Below are 23008 nucleotides of genomic sequence, written 5' to 3'. Positions count from 1 at the left end.
AGCCGCCAGCCGCAGCGGCATGGGCACGCCGGTGCCCGCGCCCCCGCCCCCCTCTGCCAGCAGCACTCCAGCAGGGGGGCAGCCCACGGCCATCACTCGCCTGCACATGCAGCTGCACCTCCACGACCTGCAGCAGAACGCCAGCGACCTCCGCAACCAGCTGCAGCAGCTCAAGAAGCTCCAGGTGGGTGCCAGGGAATGGGACCCCCCCGCACACACCCCACCCCCCACCCCCACCCCCACCCCCCCCGGACCCTTCCCAGCTCTTACTGCGGCGATGCCAACCCCAGCGCAGAAGAATCCTCCTTGTGTGGCATCCCAGCCTGGAGAGGTGGGAAGGGACCTCTGGGCATCAGCCAGGCTAAGCCCAGCCCTGCTCCAGCAGGGCACCCACGGCAGCTTGCCCAGCAGCACAGTGCCCAGGGGGGGCTGGAAGGGACCTCTGGGCATCAGCTAGTCCAACCCCTGCTGCTCCAGCAGGGCACCCACAGCAGCTTGCCCAGCAGCACAGTGCCCAGGGGGGGCTGGAAGGGTCCTCTGGAGCTCAGCCAGTCCAACCCCTGCTGCTCCAGCAGGGCACCCACAGCAGCTTGCCCAGCAGCACAGTGCCCAGGGGGGGCTGGAAGGGACCTCTGGAGCTCAGCCAGTCCAACCCCTGCTGCTCCAGCAGGGCACCCACAGCAGCTTGCCCAGCAGCACAATGCCCAAGGGGTGTTGGGTGCTATCCACACAAGGAGACTCCACAACCTCTCTGGGCAGCCTGTGCCAGTGTCTCCTCACCCTCAAACCTGTGCCAGTCTCTCCCCACCCTCACTGCCAAGAACTTCTTCCTCACATCCAGTTTCAATCTCCCCTCTGCCACTTCAAACCCATTCCTCCTCCTCCTCTCATCACCAGACCTTGTCAATAGTCCCTCCCCAGCCCTCCTGCAGCCCCCTTCAGATCCTGCAAGGCCACTCCGAGGTCTCCTGGAGGCCTTCTCCTCTCCAGGCTGCACAGCCCCAACTCTCTCAGCCTGTGCTCAGAGCAGAGCTGCTGCATCCCTCTGAGCATCTCTGTGGTCCTCCTCTGGACTGGCTCCAGCACTTCCATGCCCTGCTCGTGTCGGGGGCTGCAGCGAGGATGCCTCTCCAGGCTTGCCCTCACGGGGTTAGACCTTGCCGAGCCTGACGTCCCCTGCCCTTGTTCGCTCCCTCCCCTCCTCCCCCCTCCCCCCCTCAGCTGCAGAACCAGGAGGCAGTGAAGACGATGCTGCGGCGGACGGAGACGGAGATCAGCGTGCGGGTGACCGACACCATGCGCAAGCACGAGGACCCCCTGCAGCGCCAGCGGAGCCTGGTGGAGGAGGAGAGGCTGCGCTACCTGAACGAGGAGGAGCTGATCACACAGCAGCTCAAGTGAGCTGGGGCAGAGGGGGGGACACAGCTGCAGCCAGATCCTCCGGGGAGGGGTCAAGCAGCAGCTCTGCAGAGTGCCCAACCGCAGAGAGTCAGGGTGGGAGGGGGTGGGAGGGACCTCTGGAGGGCGTTGAGGGCATCCTTCGATCCATGTCTGGCACAAGGAGGGTCTCCAGACCTCTGCTCTGCTCTGCCAGGCTGCTCCCCCCTGGGGGTGCAGGTAGATCCTTGCATGCTGAGCCACATCCTCCGGGGAGGGGTCAAGCAGCAGCTCTGCAGAGTGCCCAACCGCAGAGAGTCAGGGTGGGAGGGGGTGGAAGGGACCTCTGGAGGTTATTGAGGGCATCCTTCAATCCATGTCTGGCACAAGGAGAGGCTCCAGAGCTCTGCTCTGCTGTGCCAGGCTGACCTGCCAGGCTGCTGCCCCCTGGGCACGCAGCTGGAGCCTGGCATGCTGAGACAGACCCCCCAGGGGAGTCAAGCAGCAGCTCTGCAGAGTGCCCAACAGCAGAGTCAGGGTGGGAGGGGGTGGAAGGGACCTCTGGAGATCATGGAGCCCATTCTTGAGTGCCTGTCTGGCACAAGGAGAGCCTCCAGCCCTGTAGTCTGCTCTGCTGCCGCTTGGGCACCTGGCAGGCAGGTCACCCTGGGGGTTGCCCAGCCTGGTGGAGCAGCAGGGTCACCTCTCCCTTGCCCTCTGTGCCCACAGCGACCTGGAGAAGTCAGTGGAGAAGATCCAGAAGGATTTGACCCACAACCATCGGCTGATCCCCGTGCAGGAGCTGGAGGAGAAGGCAGTGGTGCTCAAGCAGCTGGGGGAGACACTGACAGACCTCAAGGGTGAGGAGGTGGCTGGGCACAGGGCTGGGTGGCATCAGAGCCTGCCAGCAGCTCCCTGCTTCATCCCTCCCTGTGGGCTGCCCATGGCCTGTGGGGGTTGGGCGTTTGGAACTGCTGCTGCTGCTGCCCTGCATCCCCCCAGGGCAGGTTCTGCTGGTGCCCATCAGCACAGCACCACAGACTGGATGGGTTGAGAGGGACCTTAAAGATCATGGAGATGCAACTCACCCTTGCCAGGGGCAGGGACAACCTCCTGCTAGCCCAAGTTGCTCAAAGCCTTGACCAGGCTGGCATTAGGGCAGGGGTAGGAGCAGCTCTGCTGCCCTGCAGCCTTTCCCCAGGAGCTGGGTTGATGCTGAGCAGCTGCAGTGGTGAGCAGAGCCCTGGGCAGGGAGATCACCACAGTGCCACTAAGCTCCAGGGGTCCTGGGTGCCAAGCCCCCACAGCCAGGACAGTGTTTGGTGCCCTTGGGTGTGGAGGGGGCACTTCAGGAGCTCAAATGGGTGCCTGCAGGTGGGTGGAGGAAGAGCAATGGGCACAGAGAGCTGAGGGGCAGCAGCAGGATCCCTCCTGCTCCACCTTGCAGGGCTCCCTTGCCATGGGGACGGTGGGGGGTGGGGGGTGGGGTGTGTGCTGGCACTGCCAGCTGGGCACGGGGAAGGGCTCTGGTGACCCCTCCCACTCTGCCACCCCCCAGCCCAGTTCCCCAGCCTGCAGAGCAAGATGCGAGTGGTGCTGCGGGTGGAGGTGGAAGCTGTCAAGTTCCTCAAGGAGGAGCCAAACCGCCTGGATGGGCTCCTCAAGCGCTGCAAGACAGTGACAGACACCCTGGCACAGATCCGCAGGTGAGTGCCAGCCCAGCTGGCTCAGCACCCGGGGGGGGGCACAGCCAGACCCTTCCCTCTGCCCCCCAACCTGTCTGCTGCTCCTTACCGAACCCCCAACTCACAGCAGCCCAGCAGGGTGGGGGTGGGAAGGGAGCTCTGGAGCTCAGCCAGGCTGAGCCCCAACCCTGCCCCAGCAGGGCACCCCCAGCAGCTTGCCCAGCAGCACAGTGCCCAGGGGGAGCTCTGCACACAAGGAGACTCCACAGCCTCTCTGGGCAGCCTGCTCCAGGCCTGCAGCACCCTCACAACAAACAACTTTCTCCTGCTGCTCAGGTGGAGCCTCCTGGGTGCCAGTTTGTGCCCCTTGTGCTGTCCCTGGGCACCACTGAGCAGTGTCTGACCCCAGCCTCTTGCTCCTCAGCCTTTATCTCTTGCTGAGCATTGCTCAGCTGCCCTCTGGGGCTGCTCTTCTGCAGGCTCCCAGCCCCAGGGCTCTCAGCCTTTGCTCTCAGAGAGCTGCTCCAGGTCCCTCAGCATCTTTGCAGCTTCCCCTGGGCTCTCTCCAGTGTCTCTCCTGAGCTGGGAAGCTCAGAACTGGCCCCAGGACATCAGCTGTGGCCTCACCAGGGCAGAGGAGAGTAGAAGGAGATTCATCCTCCACCTGCTGGCCACAGGGCAGAGCAGAGAGGAGGAGATTCTTGATCATCCCCAGCCTCAACTCCCTCCTGTGCTCCAATCCCTTCTCCATCATCTCCAGCCTCAACTCCCTCCTGTGCTACAATCCCTTCTCCATCAACCCCAACTCCTTCCACCATCTCCAGCTCCTTCCATCACCCTCAACTCCTTCTATCAGCTCCAGTCCCTTCCTAGACAGCAGAGAAGTTACCTCCCCCCCCAACCAGAGCTGCAGAAGAAGGATTCTGGAGGAGTGGCTTGGAGAAGCTGTGGTGCTCCCCACACCCCCTCCCCACCCCCACCCCCCAACACCTTCACTCTGTCCCTTGCAGGCAAGTGGACGAGGGAGTGTGGAGCTCCCCCAGCAACCTCAGCCAGTCCCCCAAGAAGGTGGCTCCTGAGACAGACTTCAGCAAAGGGCTGGACTTGGAGGTGCCAACCAGCCCCCCAGTGAACCTCCACCACCTGGCAGGAGTGACTGAGACCTTGGGCATGCCCAGCTTTGGGCACAGCCCCCCCCAAACCCAAGCCCACCCTTCCAAGAGCAATAACCCTTCCCGAGCTCCAGAGATGGTCCCTGCCAAGACCCAGACAGGCCCAGAGACCCCCAGCAAGAAGAGTGCAGACAAAGCTGTGTCTGTGGAGGTGAGAACCTGGGGGGAGGGCTGCAGCTGGTGGGGGTGAGGGGGGTGGGGGGGTGGGAAACACACACAGCTCTTCCAAGGTGTCTATCCCTCTGTCTCCCAGATGAAACTGGGAACAAGGATTGGGTGCACCCTCCTCCTCTTCCTCCTCCTTGCTGGGTTTGTGGTTGGGGGTGTCTGAGGGGGGGCTGGGAAGGGGTGGGGGTGATGCAGACTTGGGAGCATCTCCAGCCTGAGGACCATCTCCAACCTTGAGAGCACTTCCAACCTTGGGAGTATCTCCAGCATTGAATTATCCTCTCAACCTTGGGATCACTCCCAGCACTGGGAGCATCCCCAGCTGGGGGAGCACTGCCAGGCTTGGGAGCACCCTAATCTTAGGAGCACCCCCAGCACTGGGAGCACCTCCCCCATGGAAGTATCCCTAACCTTGGGACCACCCCAATCTTGGGAGCACCCCCAGCACTGGGAACACCTCCCCCATGGAAGTATCCCTAACCTTGGGAGCATCTCCAGCTGAGGGAACACCCCTGGCCTTGGAATCACCCCCAAACTTGGGACCACCTCCAACCTTGGGATGACCTCCAGCCTTGGGAGCACTCCAATCTTGAGATCACTCCCAGCACTGGGAGCAATCCCAGCTGGTTGAGAGCACCCCAAAACTTAGGATCACCCTCAGCTTTGAGAGCACCTCCACCTTGGGAGAACCCCCAAACTTGGGAACACCTCCACTATGGGAACACTCCCAACCTTGGGGAACACCTTAAACCTTGGGGAGCACCTCACACCTTGGCAGCACCCCTGACCTTGGGGAGCACCTCACACCCTGGCAGCACCCCCAGCTCTTGGAGCTGTCCCAGTTGCCCGTTGAGCAGGTTGGGAATGGAAGCTGAGCTCTTCCCCCTGCCCCCTCTTGTGCTCAGCTTCAGGTTGAGGTGGGTGGCAGCAGGGCTGTGGGTCACATCCTTGCCTACAAGGGCAGGAGCAGGTGGCATGGGGCTGGGATGGGAGCTGCTGTGCCATCCCCAGGCTGCTGAGCGGGACTGGGAGGAGAAGAGGGCAGCACTGACCCAGTACAGCGCCAAGGACATCAACAGGCTCCTGGAGGAGACCCAAGCTGAGCTGATGAAGGCCATCCCAGACCTGGAGTTCGCTGCCAAGCACAAGCAGACCACAGGCAGCAGCAGCTCTGCCTCCACACCCGAGCACAAACCCTCCAAGCCACAGCATGGACCCAAAGCTGGGGGCAAAGGGGACCCCAACGGCCGCCGGGGCTCAGGTATGCACTGATAAGGACGAGAGGGAAAGGCCTCAGCTTGCACCAGGGGAGGGTTGGGTTGGACCATGAGGAACAATTTGTGTCCTGCAAGAGTGGACAGGGACTGGCACAGGCTGCCCAGGGAGGTGGTGGAGTCCTCATCCCTGGAGGTGGTCAAGAAACTTATGGCCATGGCAGCTGGGGCCATGGTTTGGTGCCCACGGTGGGGTTGGGTTGGTGATTGGACTGGATGAGCTTGGAGGCTGTTTCTAACCTTCATGATTCTCTGAGGTCCAGCAGGGACCAAGAGGCTCAGGTCTGGGCTGATGAGGACGAGAGGGAATGGCCTCAGGTTGCACCAGGGGAGGGTTGGGTTAGACCATGAGGGACAATTTGTGCCCTGCAAGAGTGGACAGGGACTGGCACAGGTTGCCCAGGGAAGTCACTGAGGCCTCACCCCTGGAGATATTCAAGGTGAGGCTCAACAAGGCTCTGGGCAACCTCCTCCAGTGGAGGATGTCCCTGCTGGCTGCAGTGGGCTTGGACTGGATGCCCCTTGGATGCCCCTTGGATGCCCCTTGGGTGCCCTTTGGATGCCCTTTGGATGCCCTTTGGGTGCCCTTTGGATGCCTTTTGGGTGCCCTTTGGATGCCCTTTTGGATGCCCTTTTGGATGCCTTTTTGGTGCCCTTTGGGTGCCCTTTTGGATGCCCTTTGGGTGCCCTTTGGGTGCCCTTTGGGTGCCCTTTTGGATGCCCTTTGGGTGCCCTTTGGGTGCCCTTTGGATGCCCTTTGGATGCCCTTTGGGTGCCCTTCGGGTGCCCTTCGGATGCCCTTTGGGTGCCCTTCGGATGCCCTTTGGGTGCCCTTTGGATGCCTTTTGGGTGCCCTTTGGATGCCCTTTGGGCGCCTTTTGGATGCCCTTTGGGTGCCCTTTGGATGCCTTTTGGACGCCTTTTGGGTGCCCTTTGGGTGCCCTTTGGATGCCCTTTGGGTGCCCTTTGGGTGCCATTTGGACGCCCTTTGAACGCCTTTTGGGTGCCCTTTGGATGCCCTTTGGGTGCCCTTTGGGTGCCCTTTGGATGCCCTTTGGGTGCCCTTTGGATGCCCTTTGGACGCCCTTTGGGTGCCCTTTGGGTGCCCTTTAGATGCCCTTTGGATGCCCTTTGCATGCCCTTCCAACCCTGCGCCCCTGGGGTTGCCATAAGCCATCACCTCTGGGTCTCCTCGGTGCGGGGGGAGGTTGTTCCCAAACAACAGCTTGGGGGTGGGGGGGAAGCAGCAGGAGTTGGAGCTGAGGTGCTGGGTGAGAGGGGCAGGGCCAGGCCCGGTGCCCTCACAGCACGGTTTGTGCCCAGACGAGCTGGCAGTGCCACGCTACCGCACCGAGAAGCCCTCCAAGTCCCCTCCGCCGCCGCCGCCGCGCCGCAGCTTCCCTTCCTCCCACGGGCTGACCACGGCCCGCAGCGGGGAGGTCATCCTCACCAGCAAGAAGGAGCCTGGCTTCATGAAGGTGAGGAGGGAGAGGAGCCCAGAGGGGGCTGCTGGGGTGGGGTTTGAGTGGGCAACCTCGAAACCTTGGGGGGTGCCCCCCCCAGGCATCAGTGCTGGGGCTTGGTCCTGTCCGACAGCTGCATCAGTGCCATGGGGGAGGGCACAGACAGAGAGTGTCCAACAGCTGCATCAGTGCCATGGGTGAGGGCACAGACAGAGAGAGAGTGTCCAACAGCTGCATCAGTGCCATGGGGGAGGGCACAGAGTGTGTCCAACAGCTGCATCAGTGCCATGGGGGAGGGCACAGAGTGTCCCAACAGCTGCATCGGTGCCATGGGGGAGGGCACAGAGAGTGTCCAACAGCTGCATCGGTGCCATGGGGGAGGGCACAGACAGAGAGTGTCCAACAGCTGCATCGGTGCCATGGGGGAGGGCACAGAGAGTGTCCAACAGCTGCATCAGTGCCATGGGGGAGGGCACAGAGAGTGTCCAACAGCTGCATCGGTGCCATGGGTGAGGGCACAGACAGAGAGTGTCCAACAGCTGCATCAGTGCCATGGGGGAGGGCACAGAGAGTGTCCAACAGCTGCATCAGTGCCATGGGGGAGGGCACAGACAGAGAGTGTCCAACAGCTGCATCAGTGCCATGGGGGAGGGCACAGACAGAGAGTGTCCAACAGCTGCAACAGTGCCATGGGGAAGGGCACAGACAGACAGAGAGTGTCCAACAGCTGCATCAGTGCCATGGGGGAGGGCACAGAGAGTGTCCAACAGCTGCATCAGTGCCATGGGGGAGGGCACAAAGTGTCCAACAGCTGCATCAGTGCCATGGGGGAGGGCACAAAGTGTCCAACAGCTGCATCAGTGCCATGGGGGAGGGCACAGACAGAGAGTGTCCAACAGCTGCATCAGTGCCATGGGTGACAGCACAGACAGACAGACAGAGAGTGTCCAACAGCTGCATCAGTGCCATGGGGGAGGGCACAGAGAGTGTCCAACAGCTGCATCAGTGCCATGGGGGAGGGCACAGAGAGTGTCCAACAGCTGCATCGGTGCCATGGGTGAGGGCACAGACAGAGAGTGTCCAACAGCTGCAACAGTGCCATGAGGGAGGGCACAGACAGAGAGTGTCCAACAGCTGCAACAGTGCCATGAGGGAGGGCACAGAGAGTGTCCAACAGCTGCATCAGTGCCATGGGGGAGGGCACAGAGAGTGTCCAACAGCTGCATCAGTGCCATGGGGGAGGGCACAGACAGACAGACAGAGAGTGTCCAACAGCTGCATCAGTGCCATGGGGGAGGGCACAGAGAGAGAGTGTCCAACAGCTGCATCAGTGCCATGGGGGAGGGCACAGACAGACAGAGAGTGTCCAACAGCTGCATCAGTGCCATGGGGGAGGGCACAGAGAGTGTCCAACAGCTGCATCAGTGCCATGGGTGACAGCACAGACAGAGAGTGTCCAACAGCTGCATCAGTGCCATGGGGGAGGGCACAGACAGAGAGTGTCCAACAGCTGCATCAGTGCCATGGGGGAGGGCACAGAGAGTGTCCAACAGCTGCATCAGTGCCATGGGGGAGGGCACAGAGTGTCCAACAGCTGCATCAGTGCCATGGGGGAGGGCACAGAGAGTGTCCAACAGCTGCATCAGTGCCATGGGGGAGGGCACAGAGAGACAGACAGACAGAGAGTGTCCAACAGCTGCATCAATGCCATGGGGGAGGGCACAGAGAGTGTTCAACAGCTGCATCGGTGCCATGGGGGAGGGCACAGAGAGTGTCCAACAGCTGCATCAGTGCCATGGGTGACAGCACAGACAGACAGACAGAGAGTGTCCAACAGCTGCATTGGTGCCATGGGTGACAGCACAGACAGACAGACAGAGAGTGTCCAACAGCTGCATCAGTGCCATGGGGGAGGGCACAGACAGAGAGTGTCCAACAGCTGCATCAGTGCCATGGGGGAGGGCACAGAGTGTCCAACAGCTGCATCAGTGCCATGGGGGAGGGCACAGACAGAGTCTGCTCAGCAGGTTTGCTGATGGCACCAAGCTGGGAGGCTTGGCTGATGCAGCTGCAGGCTGTGCTGCCATCCAGAGAGCCCTGGGCAGACAGAGTGGGCACAGAGGAACCAGATGAGGTTCAACAAGGCCAAGTGCAGAGCCCTGCACCTGGGGAGGGATAATAAACTGCAGCAGGACAGGCTGGGAGGTGACTGCTGGGAGCAGCCCTGGGGGTGCTGGTGGCTAACAAGTTCCCCATGGCACAGCAATGTGCCCTGCTGGCCAAGAAGGCCAATGGGGTCCTGGGGGGCATTGGGAGGATGTGTCCAGCAGATCAAGAGAGGTTCTCCTGCCCCTCTGCTCTGCCCTGCTGAGACCTCATCTTCAATACTGTGTTCAGTTTGGGGCTCCCCAGTTGAAGAGGGACCAGAGAGGGTCCAGTGGAGGGCTATGAGGATGATGAGGGGCCTGGAGGGCATGGCTGATGAGGAGAAGCTGAGGGCCCTGGGGCTGCTTAGTGTGGAGAAGAGAAGACTGAGAGGGGATTGAATCAATGTCTGTAACTCTCTGAGGGCTGGGGGTCAGCAGGGGGGGACAGGCTCTGCTCACTGCTCCCTGGGACAGGACAAGCAGCAGTGGATGGAAGCTGCAGCACAGGAGGTTCAGCTCAGCACAAGGAGGAACTTCTTGCCTGGAAGGCTCCCAGAGCCCTGGCACAGGCTGCCCAGAGAGGTTGTGGAGTCTCCTCCTCTGGAGCCTTCCCAGCCCTGTCTGGATGTGTTCCTGTGTGCCCTGCGTTAGGATTGTCCTGCTCTGGCAGGGGGGGGATGGCCTGGATGAGCTCCTTGGCTCCCTTCCAACCCCTGGCATCCTCTGAGCCTGTGAACCTTCAGCCAGACCCTGCCCGGGCTGGCCCCATGCGCCCCTCCCCCAGCCCCTCCCGGCTCTGCTGCCCTCCTTGCAGAAGGCTGAGTCGGAGGAGCTGGAGCCGCAGAAGCCGCAGGTGAAGCTGAGGAGGACGGTGTCGGAGGTGGCGCGGCCAGCATCCACCCCGCCCATCATCGCCTCGGCCATCAAGGATGAGGATGATGAGGACAGGATCATCGCCGAGCTGGAGGTGAGCGCGGGAGGGGCCGCGTGGTGCCCCAGCTCACCCGCGCCGTGCCCGGCCCCGCCCTGCCCCGCCCTGCCCCGCCCTGCCCCGCACCGCTGGCACCTGGGGGGGCAGGGCTGGGGGACGCCTCCCACCGCTTGGAATGGCTGTGGGGGGAGGGAATGCCTTGGGGTGAGGTCTGGGGAGCATCTCCCATTGGTTGGCACAGCTGTGGGGGCAGAGAATGCCTTGGGGTGAGGTCTGGAGAGCATCTCCCATTGGTTGGCACAGCTGTGGGGGCAGGGAATGCCTTGGGGTGAGGTGTGGGGAGCATCTCCCATTGGTTGGCACAGCTGTGAGGGCAGGGAATGTCTTGGGGTGAGGTCTGGGGAGCATCTCCCATTGGTTGGCACAGCTGTGGGATCAGGGAATGCCTTGGGATGAGGTCTGGAGAGCATCTCTCATTGGTTGGCACAGCTGTGGGGGCAGGGAATGCCTTGGGGTGAGGTCTGGAGAGCATCTCCCATTGGTTGGCACAGCTGTGGGGGCAGGGAATGCCTTGGGATGGCATCTGGGGAGCATCTCCCATTGGTTGGCACAGCTGTGGGATCAGGGAATGACTTGGGATGGCATCTGGGGAGCATCTCCCATTGGTTGGCACAGCTGTGGGATCAGAGAATGCCTTGGGGTGAGGTCTGGGGAGCATCTCCCACTCTTTGGCACAGCTGTGGGGGCAGAAAATGCCTTGGGGTGAGGTCTGGAGAGCATCTCCCACTCTTTGGCACAGCTGTGGGGGCAGGGAATGCCTTGAGATGGCATCTGGGAAGCATCTCCCATTGGTTGGCACAGCTGTGGGATCAGGGAATGCCTTGGGATGAGGTCTGGGGAGCATCTCCCATTGGTTGGCACAGCTGTGGGGGCAGAGAATGCCTTGGGACGAGGTCTGGAGAGCATCTCCCATTGGTTGGCACAGCTGTGGGGGCAGGGAATGCCTCGGGATGAGGTCTAGAGAGCATCTCCCACTCTTTGGCACAGCTGTGGGCTCCCCCCTCCACACCTGGCTGCCAACAGGAGGGTGGTGAGAGACTGGCACAGATTGCCCAGGAAGGTTGTGGATGTCTCCTCCCTGGAGAGGTGTTCCAGGCCAGGCTGGATGAGGCCTTGGGCACCCTGGGCTGGTGGGAGGTGTCCCTGCCCATGGCAGGGAGGGTTGGCATTGGTTGATCTTGAAGGTCCCTTCCAACCCAAATCCATGTGGGCACTGGGATGGGCAGGATGGAGCTGCCAAGCCCCTCGCTGGCTCTGGCTGCTGCTTGCTTGGTTCCTCACCTCCCTTCAGCACTTCAGCACCTTGGGCTTCAAGCCAGGTTGGTTTTGTAGCCCCACACAGCTGCAGCTTCCCTGGGCACCTGCAGCCATCCCAGCCTCAGGCTCTGACCTCCCCCAGGATGGCAGTGCCCTGTGCCCTCCCTGTGTGTGCAGTGGTCAAGGTGCCAGAGTGGGTCACAGCTGGGCACTGGAGCTGCTGCTGGCAGCAGAGGCCACTGGCACCTCCTTGGCTGAGGGGGACAGAGACTAGCAAGGAACTCTTGACACTGAGGGTGGTTGAGACTGGCACAGGTTGTCAAGGTGCCCAGGTGGGTCACAGGAGACTGGCACAGGTTGTCAAGGTGCCCAAGAGGGTCAGAGGAGACTGGCACAGGTTGTCAAGGTGCCCAAGTGGGCCACAGGAGACTGGCACAGGTTGTCAAGGTGCCCAAGTGGGTCACAGCTGGGCACTGGTGCTGCTGCTGGCAGCAGAGGCCACTGGCACCTCCTTGGCAGAGTAGGACAGAAACCAGCAAGGAACTCTTGACTGTGAGGGTGGTTGAGACTGGCACAGGGTGCCCAAGAGAGGTTGTTCAAGGCCAAGCTGGATGAGGCCTCGAGCCCCCTGGGCTGGTGGGAGCTGTCCCACGGCAGGGGGTTGGAACTGGCTGATCCCCTGCCAACCCAACCCGCTCCGTGCTGGGCCTTGGCACGACTCCTGGTGCCCATCCCTGCAGGAGGCTGGTTCTCCTGGCCAAGCCCCCCTCCTCCAACCCGCCGTCTTTGACTCCCCCAGGTGTTTCAGAGGAGCTCTGCCTCCCCTTTCCTCCTCCCCAGGCCCCCTCAGGAGCGGCTGGCAGCTGCCATCTCCCCTGGGCACGCAGCCGCAGCCTCCGCTGCCGCCCAAGGATGGAAGGTAACAGCTGGCCCCAGCCACCCCTCCTGCTGCTGCTGCTGCTGGGCTGCACTCTAACCACTTTCCTCCTCTCCTGCCTCTTCTTCTAACTCACTTTTGCTGCCTCCTGTCTCGGATTTAACCAACTAAAGGCTTCTCTCCACCCCTTTCGCTCACCGCCGCGGCGGGCACGGCACTGGCACGCTGCTGGCATGCCCACAGGACCCAGCACTGACCCACCCAATGGCAGCACAAGGCTGCTGCAGCTCCCCTCACTCCCCACCCTCGGGGGCAGATCCTGCACCCCCACGTGGATGGGAGGAAGGGGAGGGCCACCCAAACCCCTCACTGGGTGCCCCGGGGAGGGTGGCACCGGTGGTGGGTGCCGCACGCCATGCCCTGCTCCACGTGTGTGGGGTGGGTGGAAGGGCACTGTGAAAGGGCTGCACCAGGGTCCAGTGGCTGCTGGGATCTGCTGAGGTTTGGTTCCATCACCCCTCTCAGCTACTGGGCTGCTGAGCTCCCTCTTGAGCCTCCCTGCCCTCCCTCCTGCCCTCCCTCCTGCCCTCCACCCTGCCCATCCTGCCCTCCCTCTCTGCCCTCCATCCTTCCCTCTCTGCCCTCCATCCTTCCCTCTCTGCCCTCCACCCTTCCCTCTCTGCCCTCCACCCTATCCTCCATCCTGCCCTCCCTGCCCTCCATCCTGCCCTGGGCCCTGGGATGGAGAGAACAGGAGGAGCAGGAGGTGGCCAGAGAGTGGATGGGCTGGAGCAGGGTGAAGGAGGAGGGTGGCAGAAGAGGGCAGCTGCTGCTGCTGAGCCCCTCAGTCAAAAAGCATCTTCTGAGGGCAGTTCTGCCCCACTCAGGGCAGCTCAGCTGCTGGGGGGGTGGGAGGGGGTTGGGTATGGTGCAGGGGTCCCAGAGGGTCCCTCTTGTCTCCTGGGAGGTCCCAAAGCTGGAGCTGGACCAGCCAGAGGAGCATCTCCTGCCTCTGTGGGCAAGGGCATCACTTCCCAGAGCTCTGCTGCCTGGAACCATCCCAGTGCCTGCTTCACTCCTTGCCCAGGGCACTGCTCAGAGCCCAGGGCTTGGGCACGAGTGAGACAGGCTCTGCCAGGACACATGTGCCCAGTGCCCATCTTGTGCCAGCCAGCAGCGTGGGGTCACCACTCTTACTGTCCTGCTCTGTGGTGCCAGAGCCAGAAACACTGCAAGTGATGGCACCACCCTTGGCATGGGCAGGGAGTGGGTCAAGGGCACCTCTTCTGCTCTGCTGGGCACTCCACAGCTGGTGGCATCACCCCTGGGGCAGGGACAGAGGTGGGTGGTGAGGAAGGACAACGTCTTGGGGGTGACTTCTTGCTGCTCAGGGTGTTGGAGGTTCCTCTGCCCCTTGGCAGCTCATTTGTGGTGGCTGATCCCCTGCCAGCAGCTCTGCTGGCCTGGGCACCGCTCTTGCCCCAGTGCTGTGCCAGTTTATACCAGTATGGGGCAGCTCCAAGCTGGGCTGTGGCAGGTGGCTTTGCAAACCAAACAAGTCTCTCTTCCTGCTCAGATGGAACCTCCTGGGGGCCACTTTGTGCCCTTTGGTGCCCCTCGCCCTGCTCCTGGGTACCACTGAGCAGAGTCTGGCCCCATCCTCTTGCCCCCCCCCCCCCCCCCCCCCATCCTTTATCTCTTACTGAGCATTGCTCAGATCCCCTCTGGGGCTTCTCTTCTCCAAGCTAAGAAGCCCCAAACCTTCCTTCACAGGACAGATCTTCTTCCCCCCTGTATCATCTTCTTCTCCCCTCCCTCATCATCTTCTTCCCCCTCTCAACCTCCCTACAGCTCTGCGATGCCCGAGGGCACCAGAACCGGGGGGGGTGGGGGGGACAAGCAGTGTGTGTGTGGGCACCCAGCAGCTCCCAGCGCTCTGCCCCAGCCCTTAACCTGTCTGAATTCTCCACACAGGAGCCGCTGGCCCTGGCGGCCGCTGGGGGCAGAGCTTTCTCCCTCCCCCAGATTGTCCTCACCCCGTGGGTGTCGGAGCCGCCGTCCCCCGAGGCCGAAGCGGAGCCGTGGGTGCAACCAGGCTGCCCGGAGCGAGCAGGAGGGCAGCTGCCACCCGAGGGGGCAAGGGAATGCCCTGCATCTCCTGGCATCCCCCCAAAGCCTTCATCCACCCCTGGCTACCCTCCAGCCTCAGCTCTGCAGCCCCCAAACAGCTCAGCTCGGGGCTGTGCTCAGGCAGCAGCAGAGACTTGGAGGTCTCCTCCAGCAGCCAGCAAGGTTTTGGCTCTGTCCAAGCCTCCAGGGAGATGTCCCACGGTGGGAGAAGGTGGGGACAGTGCTCTGGAAGAAGGCAGCAACAAGACTTCTCCTCAAGGGTCCTTGGCTGCTTCTCCTCGAGGTTCCTTGGCTGCTTCTCCTCAAGGTTCCTTGGCTGCTTCTCCTCAAGGGTCCTTGGATGCTTCTCCTCGAGGTTCCTTGGCTGCTTCTCCTCAAGGTTCCTTGGATGCTTCTCCTCAAGGGTCCTTGGATGCTTCTCCTCAGGGTTCCTTGGCTGCTTCTCCTCAAGGGTCCTTGGCTGCTTCCCAGAGGGAAGCCACAGCTCCTGGAGCTGCTGGGGTGAAGCTTCTCTCCACCAGCACCACCTCCCTGCCTGCCAAGGGTGGGCACCCCCGAGGAGGAGCCAGGCAGGGCGTGGGAGAAGGAGACTCTGCAGGGCTTTGTGCCCAAGGGCAGAAGGAGGACATCTCACCGAGCTCAACCTACCCAGTGCCAAAGCCTGGAGCTGCCCCAGGCAGGGCTCCATGCCCAGGGAGAAGTGAGCACCTCCAGGTGCAGGTCACTGCTTTCTCCAGCCCAGGCCCTGCTGCAGCAGCTGCAGGCTGGAGCAGTGTGGCTGTGGCTGCTGCAAGAAGCAGCCCAGAGGACATCAGGGCCGGGGGGAAGGTGACAGGAGGCATCTGCAAAGGGTCCTTTGGCAGCTCCATGACCCCACGCAGCAAAGAGATCTATGAAGGCACCTACCAGAGGCTGGACAGCCTGGAGGAGACCATCAGGGAGCTGGAGATCACCATCAGCGAGATCAGCAACCACCCCTCGGTGGAGTTTGTCTTCACCAAAGAGCTGCTGGCACAAGCAGGAGCCAAGGAAGGTCTGAGGGGTCTCAAGCATGCCAGCTGTGAGGATGGCACCGCCCTAGACCTCAGCCAGACCAAAGATGATGCCCCCAAGAACCCACCTGCAGGCCAGACCAAGCCACCTCTGCTCCCCAAGCCGCAGCTGCAGGTTCATTTTCTCCTCCCCCTCTCGGTGTGCTCTGCCCTGGACTGGCTCTGATGTCTCCTCCTCTTCCTCCACCTCCACCTCTTGCCTGCTCCCCTCTCTGTGACTCTACCTCCAAGCAGAGCCAAGGTGGAAAAGCTTGAAAGGGGTTTGGGAAGCACAGGCAAGCAGGAGCCAGGCTGCAGGCACTGCTGTGCCATCTGCCCCACGGTGGGGCTGGTGCCACTGGGTGCCCATCTCTTGTTGTGCATCACACTGCAGTACAGCTTGGTGACCTCCTGCCCTGGCAGGCCTTGGCACACCCTGGCTATTTGGGTATCTCCTGCCCTGGCAGGCCTTGGCACACCCTGGCTATTTGGGTATCTCCTGCCCTGGCAGGCCTTGGCACACCCTGTCAGGCTTTGGCACAGCCAGGTTATTTGGGTATCTCCTGCCCTGGCAGGCTTTGGCACACCCTGGCTATTTGGGTATCTCCTGCCCTGGCAGGCCTTGGCACACCCTGGCTATTTGGGTATCTCCTGCCCTGGCAGGCCTTGGCACAACCTGGCTATTTGGGTGTCTCCTGCCCTGGGAGGCCTTGGCACCCCCTGGCAGGCTTTGGCACAGCCTGGCTATTTGGGTGTCTGCTGCCCTGAGAAGCCTTGGCACAGCCTGGTTATTTGGGTGTCTGCTACCCTGGCAGGCTTTGGCAGACCCTAGCATAGCCCAGGGTGCCCTGTAGGCACCACTCTAGGGTCCTGCAGTGCCAGGGCAGCGTGGGTGGGCACTGCTGCTGCTCTTTGTATATCTCCATCTGTGCTCAACCAGCCAATAAAGTCCTCTCTGTGCCCCCTCTGCCGCCGTTTCCACCTGCAGTCTGCCCCCTCCTGCCGTCGCCTCTTCTCCTCTCTCTCGGCCATGCCAACCTCCCCTGCCCTGGCAGGGCTCTCTCCTCCTGCCCTTGGTCTCCTGGTGTTTGCCATGTCTGCCCCTCACCCTCTGTGGCTGTTGGTAAGTCCTGAGCCCGGTGAGGGCTCCTTTGGCACGCGGAGCCACTCACCACCTCCTGAACCTGGCACTGGCACCACGGCTTGAGTGGGCAGGGTGGGACCACGAGGGCTTGGGGCACAGCTTGAGGCATCCAGCACTGGTAGTGGTGGGTTGGTGGGTGGAAGGGTGGGGGTGTGTGTGTGTGGGAGGGGGTGTGGGGTGTGTGTGGGGATGTTCCATGCCCAGATTTGACCCCCCCTTTGCCCACCTTGTGTGCCCCTCAGAGCGGTGGCGTCTCCATCCCAGCCATGAAGGTGGTGAACCCAGCGTCGAGGCTGAAGCAGAGCCAGCAGCAGGGCAGCCCAGACAAGAGCAAGCACATCAAGCAGAGGATGGAGTACATGAGGATCCAGGGCCAGCAGCAGGTAGTCTATCTCTAGCTCCACCCTCACCACCTCTCCTGCCACCAAAGGCCCCCCCCGCACGCCTGGCACCTCCCTCGCTGCCTGCTCTGGGGTGAGGATGAGTGTGGAGGGCAAGGGAGCCCCTGCCCGGTGCTGCTTTTGGAGACTGAGTCCTCTTCTTGTCTTGCTTCACTTTGGATGAGCCCAGTGAGGACCTGGAGGGGGGAGGTCTTGTGCCCATCCGTGCCTGGCACGGTGGTTTCCATGGCTGGCACAGGGGCAGGACTTGGTGCAAGCTCGTTGTGAATGTGAGGCTGAAGCTGGAATCGTTTTGCCAGCCCAGCCCTCAGTGCCACCACTGCTCTGGTGGGCAGGGCTGACCTCACTGTTGGGCTTCTTGCCCTGAGGGACCCCAAAGACCTCCTGGCAGAACGTTTTGGCCACGATGATGAGCACTGCGGAGCTGCCCGCCTGGCACTGGGGCTCTGGGGGGCTTCAGGTGCCCAGGGTTGGGGCTTCGTGTACCCAGGGTTGGGGCTTCATGTGCCCACAGTTGGGGCTTCATGTACCCAGGGTTAGGGCTTCAGGTGCCCAGGGTTGGGGCTTTGTGTACCCAGGGTTAGGGGCTTCAGGTACCCAAGGTTAGGGCTTCAGGTGCCCACAGTTGGTGCTTCTCAACCCACCCCAGGAGGTTTTGGAGGCCCAGAACCCTCCATGCACCCCCACACCTTGGCCACAGAAGCAGCTCCTCCAGGGGAGGGGGCATCACGGGTAGGGTGATGGTACCAGGGTGCCCAGCAGCACAGGGAAAGGGCTGGGGGGAGGGAGGGGGAGGCACAGCAGCTGGAAGAGGAGAGGTTTGGGATGGGATGGGATGGGATGGGATGGGATGGGATGGGATGGGTGGGGGTGATGTGTGCCCCCTTGCCAGCACCCACCCCAGAGGATGGGGCTCACTCCCCTCCCTTCCTGCTGGCACCCCACTGCTGGCAGTGGCTCTCCAGCTTGCCCAGCCCAGAGGCAAGGTGGCCACAGCCAGTTTGCTGCCCCCACCCCATTCCTCACCTCTCCTTCCCCCCCCCCCCCACCTCCTAACCCTTCCCCTCCCACCCCTGCCCTGCAGCAGGCAGCAGCCTCCCTCCAGGGGGGGTCCATCCCCATCCTCTCCTCCCTGCTCTGTGTCTCAAATCCCCTTCCCTGGGCTTGGTGTCACCAAACCACCCAATAAATCCAGACTGGCTCCTTCTGTTGGCTCCTTGGACCCTGTGGGATGAACCAAGGCAGTTCCCCAGCTGCCTGCAGCTGAGTTTGGGGCAGTTCCATGCAACTTTGGCCAAGGTTGCATGAACAGAAGGGACCCCTTCTGGCGAGAGGCTTCAGCCTCCCCTTTCCATCCCTGGTTGCTCTCTCTGGCACCCTGCAGGTTGTTGTTTGGCGTGGCCACAGCTAAGGTGGTCCCTGGGCAGTGCCCAGAGGGCCCCAGGCAGAGGCTCTCAGGATAGTTTGGGTTGGAAGAGACCTTTCAGGTCGTGGGATCCAAGCCTTAACCAAGCCCTGGCAGGGCACCACCAACCCATGGCCCTCAGCACCACATCTCCATGGCCTGGTGACCCCTCCAGGGGTGGGGACTCCACCACTGTCCTGGGCAGCTTGGGCCAGGCCTTGGCAACCCTTTTGGGGAGGGGAATTGTCCCTCATGGCCAACCTAAACCTGCTCTGAGGCCACCTGGGGCTGTTTCTTCTCGAGGTCTCCCTCCTCATCCTCCCCACCAGCAGACTCACATGCAGGTGGTGCTCTCACACCCCAGCAGAATCAGGGAGAGAGGAGGGGTCCCCTCTGACCCCCCCATCTAGGGCTACCCCACAGGCTGAGGAGCAGCAGCCAAAAGACTCATGCTGGGAGCCCTGAGACAGGCCAGGAAGCATCTCCTGAGCCCAAGCACCCCAGGAAGGTCACCAAATCCCCTGCCCTGGAAGGTCCCAGTGCCACCACTCTGCTCCTCGTCCCCACCTCAGGGCATCCCATGGCAGCTGCAGCCACCCAGCCCCTGGCAACCCTCTCTGCCCTCACCCAGGTGGCTGGGCCAGGAGTTTGCTGTGGCACTTTTGTCCTCCTTGCCCTCCCTGTGCAGGCTTTGGCTGTGCCCCCCCCCCCCCCCAGTAGCCCACCCCCAGCCTGCCACAGGAGGATTGGGGGCAGGGGGGGCTTGGAGGAGCCTTCTCCCCGTGCTGGGAGGGTTTGGTTCTCAGCAGCCTTCCCCCCTGGCTCCCCTCGGACCAGCCTTAAGTCACCTCCCTGCTGGTGGTGACCACAGCAGCCTGGTGGGCACAGGGGGGACGAGGTGGGGACCAGCACCCCTTGGAAGAGCCAGGGCTGCTGTGGGGCTGCCAAGGCTCTGCCCTTGCTCAGCTGCCTGGCACTGGCAGCGCTGGGCACTGTGCCCCACGGGCACCATTACCACGCAGCCAGTCTAATGCTGCCCTTCTTGTCCCCCCCCCCTTCTCCTCCACCTTTCTGTCCTCTCCCTCACTGCCTCCCCTCCTCTGTGTGTGTCCTCACGTCCCTCTGTCCCACGTGGCCATCTGTCTGTCCTTGTGTGGCTCTCTTTCTCCTCCTCTCCCACCTCCTCCTCCTCCTCCTCCTCTTGGGGATGGCTCCTTCCCTGTGCCAGTGACTCGTGGGCTCAGCTCATCTCTGTGCTCTGTTTGTGGTGGACCTTTGCCAGCTGCTTGACCTCAGACTTAACTCAAATGCTGCTTCTGAACAAGAGTCCTCTTTGGGTCTTGGTTGTTGGTTTTGGTTTCTTCTTTGGTCCTGTTTGGTTCCTTTGGTTTCTCCTTTGGCTCCTTTTGGGTTCTTCTTTGGTTTCTCCTTTGGTTCTTTTGGTTTCTCCTTTGGTTCCTTTTGGGTTCTTCTTTGGTTTCTTCTTTGGTTCTTTTGGTTTCTTCTTTGGTTTCTTTAGTTTCTTGTTTTGTTCTTTTGGTTTCTTCTTTGGTTCCTTTTGGTTTCTTCTTTGGTTCCTTTGGTTTCTTCTTTGGTTCCTTTTGGTTTCTTCTTTGGTTTCTTGTTTGGTTCCTTTGGTTTCTTCTTTGGTTCCTTTTGGTTTCTTCTTTGGTTTCTTCTTTGGTTCCTTTGGTTTCTTCTTTGGTTCCTTTTGGTTTCTTCTTTGGTTTCTTCTTTGGTTCCTTTGGTTTCTTCTTTGGTTCCTTTTGGTTTCTTCTTTGGTTTCTTCTTTGGTTCCTTTGGTTTCTTCTTTGGTTCCTTTTGGTTTCTTCTTTGGTTTCTTCTTTGGTTCCTTTGGTTTCTTCTTTGGTTCCTTTTGGTTTCTTCTTTGGTTCCTTTGGTTTCTCCTTTGGTTCCTTTTGGTTTCTTCTTTGGTTTCTTCTTTGGTTCCTTTTGGTTTCTTCTTTGATTTCTTTTTTGGTTCCTTTTAGTTTCTTCTTTGGTTTCTTCTTTGGTTCCTTTGGTTTCTTCTTTGGTTCCTTTGGTTCTTTGCTTTGGGTTTTGTTTCCTTTTGGTCTCGTTTGGTTTTGTTTCCTTTGGCTTTGGTTGGTTTCTTCCTTTTCCTTTCCTCCTCTTTTGGTCTCGTTTTGGTCTTCTTTTGGAAGGAAGTGTTGGACTTTTTCCTCCCCTCTCTCCTCCTCCTCCTCCTCCTTGAATCTTGCTTTTCTTTCTAGGCCGCTAGACCATCTAAAGAGGCTCCTGAGACCTCCCCCACGGTCTCAGAGAAACCTGCATCTGGCAGAACCTCCATCCCAGTATTGACTTCCTTTGGGGCAAGGAACTCCTCCATCTCATTCTGAGCATCCTTGCCAGCTCCACCCAACCGTCCTCCAGCTCCTGGGGCCGGGCTCCTCTCTTCCTTGTGGGCTCCTCCTTTTAACCTGGGACTTGATCTTCTTGAGGCAACCTTTGGAGGGATTTTGGTTTTCTCTGTCTCCTTTATTTTTGCTTTTGCCTTGGTTTGGTTTTTTTTTCCCCTCTTGCCACTCCCTCCCCTTTCCCCCCTCCCCTCTCTTCTCTCTGTACCCTCTGCTGCTGCTGCTGGTGGTGATGAATTCTTCTCTCCTGTACTCAATGTCTCGCTCCACTGTGGCCCAACCTCCTGTCTCCCCTTTTGGCTCTGCCAACGATGCCCAACTTGTGTCTCACCCTCTGCTCCTCCACCACCACCAGACCTCTGTCTGCCATCCACAATGGCCAACCAGACACTTTCTCTTCTCTTTCTCTTTCTCTCTTCCTCCTCCTCCTCCTCCTCCTCTCCTTTTCTTTTTCTTTGGTTCCCCTTCCCCAATTTTGGTTCCTCTTTTTTTTTTTTCCCTTTGGGTTCCTCTTTTGGCTTTGGTTTGGGGTTTGGGTTGGGTTTGGTTTTTATTCCTTTCTTTCCCCCCTTCCCCCACTCCTCTCTTCTCTCTTTCCCTCCTCCCTTTCCCCTCCCCCCACCCCCATCCTTCCGCCGTCATCGAAGAGCTCTCAGAGCTTCACCTCACTGCTTCCACCAGCTTCAAGCAAGGAGGACGCTGGGCAGTGCCCGAACCCTCTGCCCACCACGGGGGCAGCGCCCAACCCACCTCGGAGAGGTGGCAAAACGCAGCAGCTGCAGAAGACAGCCTCGGCGCCCCCCGGCCTGACTGCTGCCCACTCAGGACCACTCAGCAGCCTGGTACCTTCCACGCCCACCCCGCCGCAGGAGGTGATGCCAGGAGCTGCCAGCAGGTCCCGGCGGCGGACGGCAGCTGGCACCGCGGCCACACCGCATCCTTCGCTGCCCGACGGGTCGGTGCCCTGCCGGGGGGGGGTCGCTGCCAGCAGACGCCCCCTGGCCACCAGCCCTGGTGCTCCGCGGGGACAGGGAGTGGCAGGAGGGTCGAGAAGGAGGGAGGCAGGAACGCTGGCACGGGATGCCCGGGGGTGCCCCAGGGGACGAAGGATGAGGATGTGAATGGGGTGGAGCTGGGCTGCCCGCGGGGCGGAACGGGGCACTTTAAACGGGCACCTGGGTGGGCACAGCTTGGGAGGGGAGGGGGCAGAGGGTTGCTGTGGTGACTCAGGGGAGGGTCTGCTCCCATGGGACACACCTGGCTGGGCCTCTGTGCCCTTCCTGAGTGCCACAAGCCCTTGGGGACAAGGAGGCAGGATGGGTCCCTGGTGCCCTTCGCAGCTGGCACAGGTGCCAGGTGGAGAGCCCGGGCTAGGTGGTGACCTTGCATCGAAGGGGGAGGGGGTCCTAGACTGGATGTGGACCCCACAGCAGGTGGGGGTCCCATGATGGTTGGGGCTCTGTGCCAGGTGGGGGGTCCCATGCCAGGTGGAGACACCACAATGGCTGAGGACTGACCCCACCATGGTCCTGCCCTGGGGTGGGAGGAGGCAGCCTCAGCACCACCAGCCCGGGGGGCATCAGGGACCCTGGGGGTACATGGCCAGGCCAGGCCTGTTCATGGCACCCACTGAAGCACAGCCAAGCTGGGGCTACTCCAGATCTACTCCAGGTCTGCTCCAGGAGTACTCTGGGTGTCCTCCAGGTATACTCTGGGTGTGCCCTGGGTTTACTCCAGGTGCACTCTGATTGTACTCCAGGTGTGCTGCAGGAATACCCCAGGTAGGCTCTGGGTGTGCTCTGGATATACTCCAGGCTTACTCTGGATCTACTCCAAGTGTGCTCCAGGAGTACTCCAGGTGCACTTTTAAATGTACTCCAGGTGTATCCCAAGTGTACTTCAGATACATTCTGGGTATACTCCAGGTGTACTCCATAGATTCTGGGTGTGCTCTAGGTGGACTCTGGGTGTACTCCAGCTGTGATCCAGGTGTACTCCAGATGAAGTCCAGTTGTATTCAGAGCATGCTCTGGATGCGTTGTGGCTGTGCTCCAGATGCACTCCAGATGTGCTCCAGATGCATTCCAGGTGTATCCCAAGTCTGGGCT

General features: G+C 61.1%; 1 protein-coding gene across 14 annotated transcripts in view; it reads left to right on the top strand.

Annotated features, from left to right (window-relative positions):
* The window catches only part of SRCIN1 (SRC kinase signaling inhibitor 1), a 120852-nt gene that overhangs the window by 96684 nt on the left and 1160 nt on the right, over window positions 1–23008 (top strand). For 8 of the 14 annotated variants that reach the window (XM_064174511.1, XM_064174510.1, XM_064174513.1 and 5 more), the window contains 10 exons: window positions 3–184; window positions 1222–1397; window positions 2107–2237; window positions 2936–3083; window positions 4073–4385; window positions 5414–5663; window positions 7000–7154; window positions 10071–10253; window positions 16959–17099; window positions 21548–23008. The exon at window positions 21548–23008 is cut by the window's right edge and continues 1160 nt beyond it. In XM_064174511.1, the coding sequence (XP_064030581.1) occupies window positions 3–184; window positions 1222–1397; window positions 2107–2237; window positions 2936–3083; window positions 4073–4385; window positions 5414–5663; window positions 7000–7154; window positions 10071–10253; window positions 16959–17099; window positions 21548–22021 (2153 nt within the window). In that variant the 3' untranslated portion in view covers window positions 22022–23008. Of the gene's footprint in view, window positions 1–2; window positions 185–1221; window positions 1398–2106; window positions 2238–2935; window positions 3084–4072; window positions 4386–5413; window positions 5664–6999; window positions 7155–10070; window positions 10254–12333; window positions 13046–16958; window positions 17100–19750; window positions 19866–20756 lie in introns of those variants that run through there. The other 6 variants (XM_064174506.1, XM_064174508.1, XM_064174515.1 and 3 more) reach the window with 6 other exon arrangements.

Source organism: Pogoniulus pusillus, chromosome 40 (assembly GCF_015220805.1).
Source record: "Pogoniulus pusillus isolate bPogPus1 chromosome 40, bPogPus1.pri, whole genome shotgun sequence".
Taxonomy (NCBI): Eukaryota; Metazoa; Chordata; class Aves; order Piciformes; family Lybiidae; genus Pogoniulus; species Pogoniulus pusillus.
The sequence above is the reverse complement of the archived record's forward strand: the minus strand, read 5'-3'. Positions and strand labels throughout refer to the sequence as shown.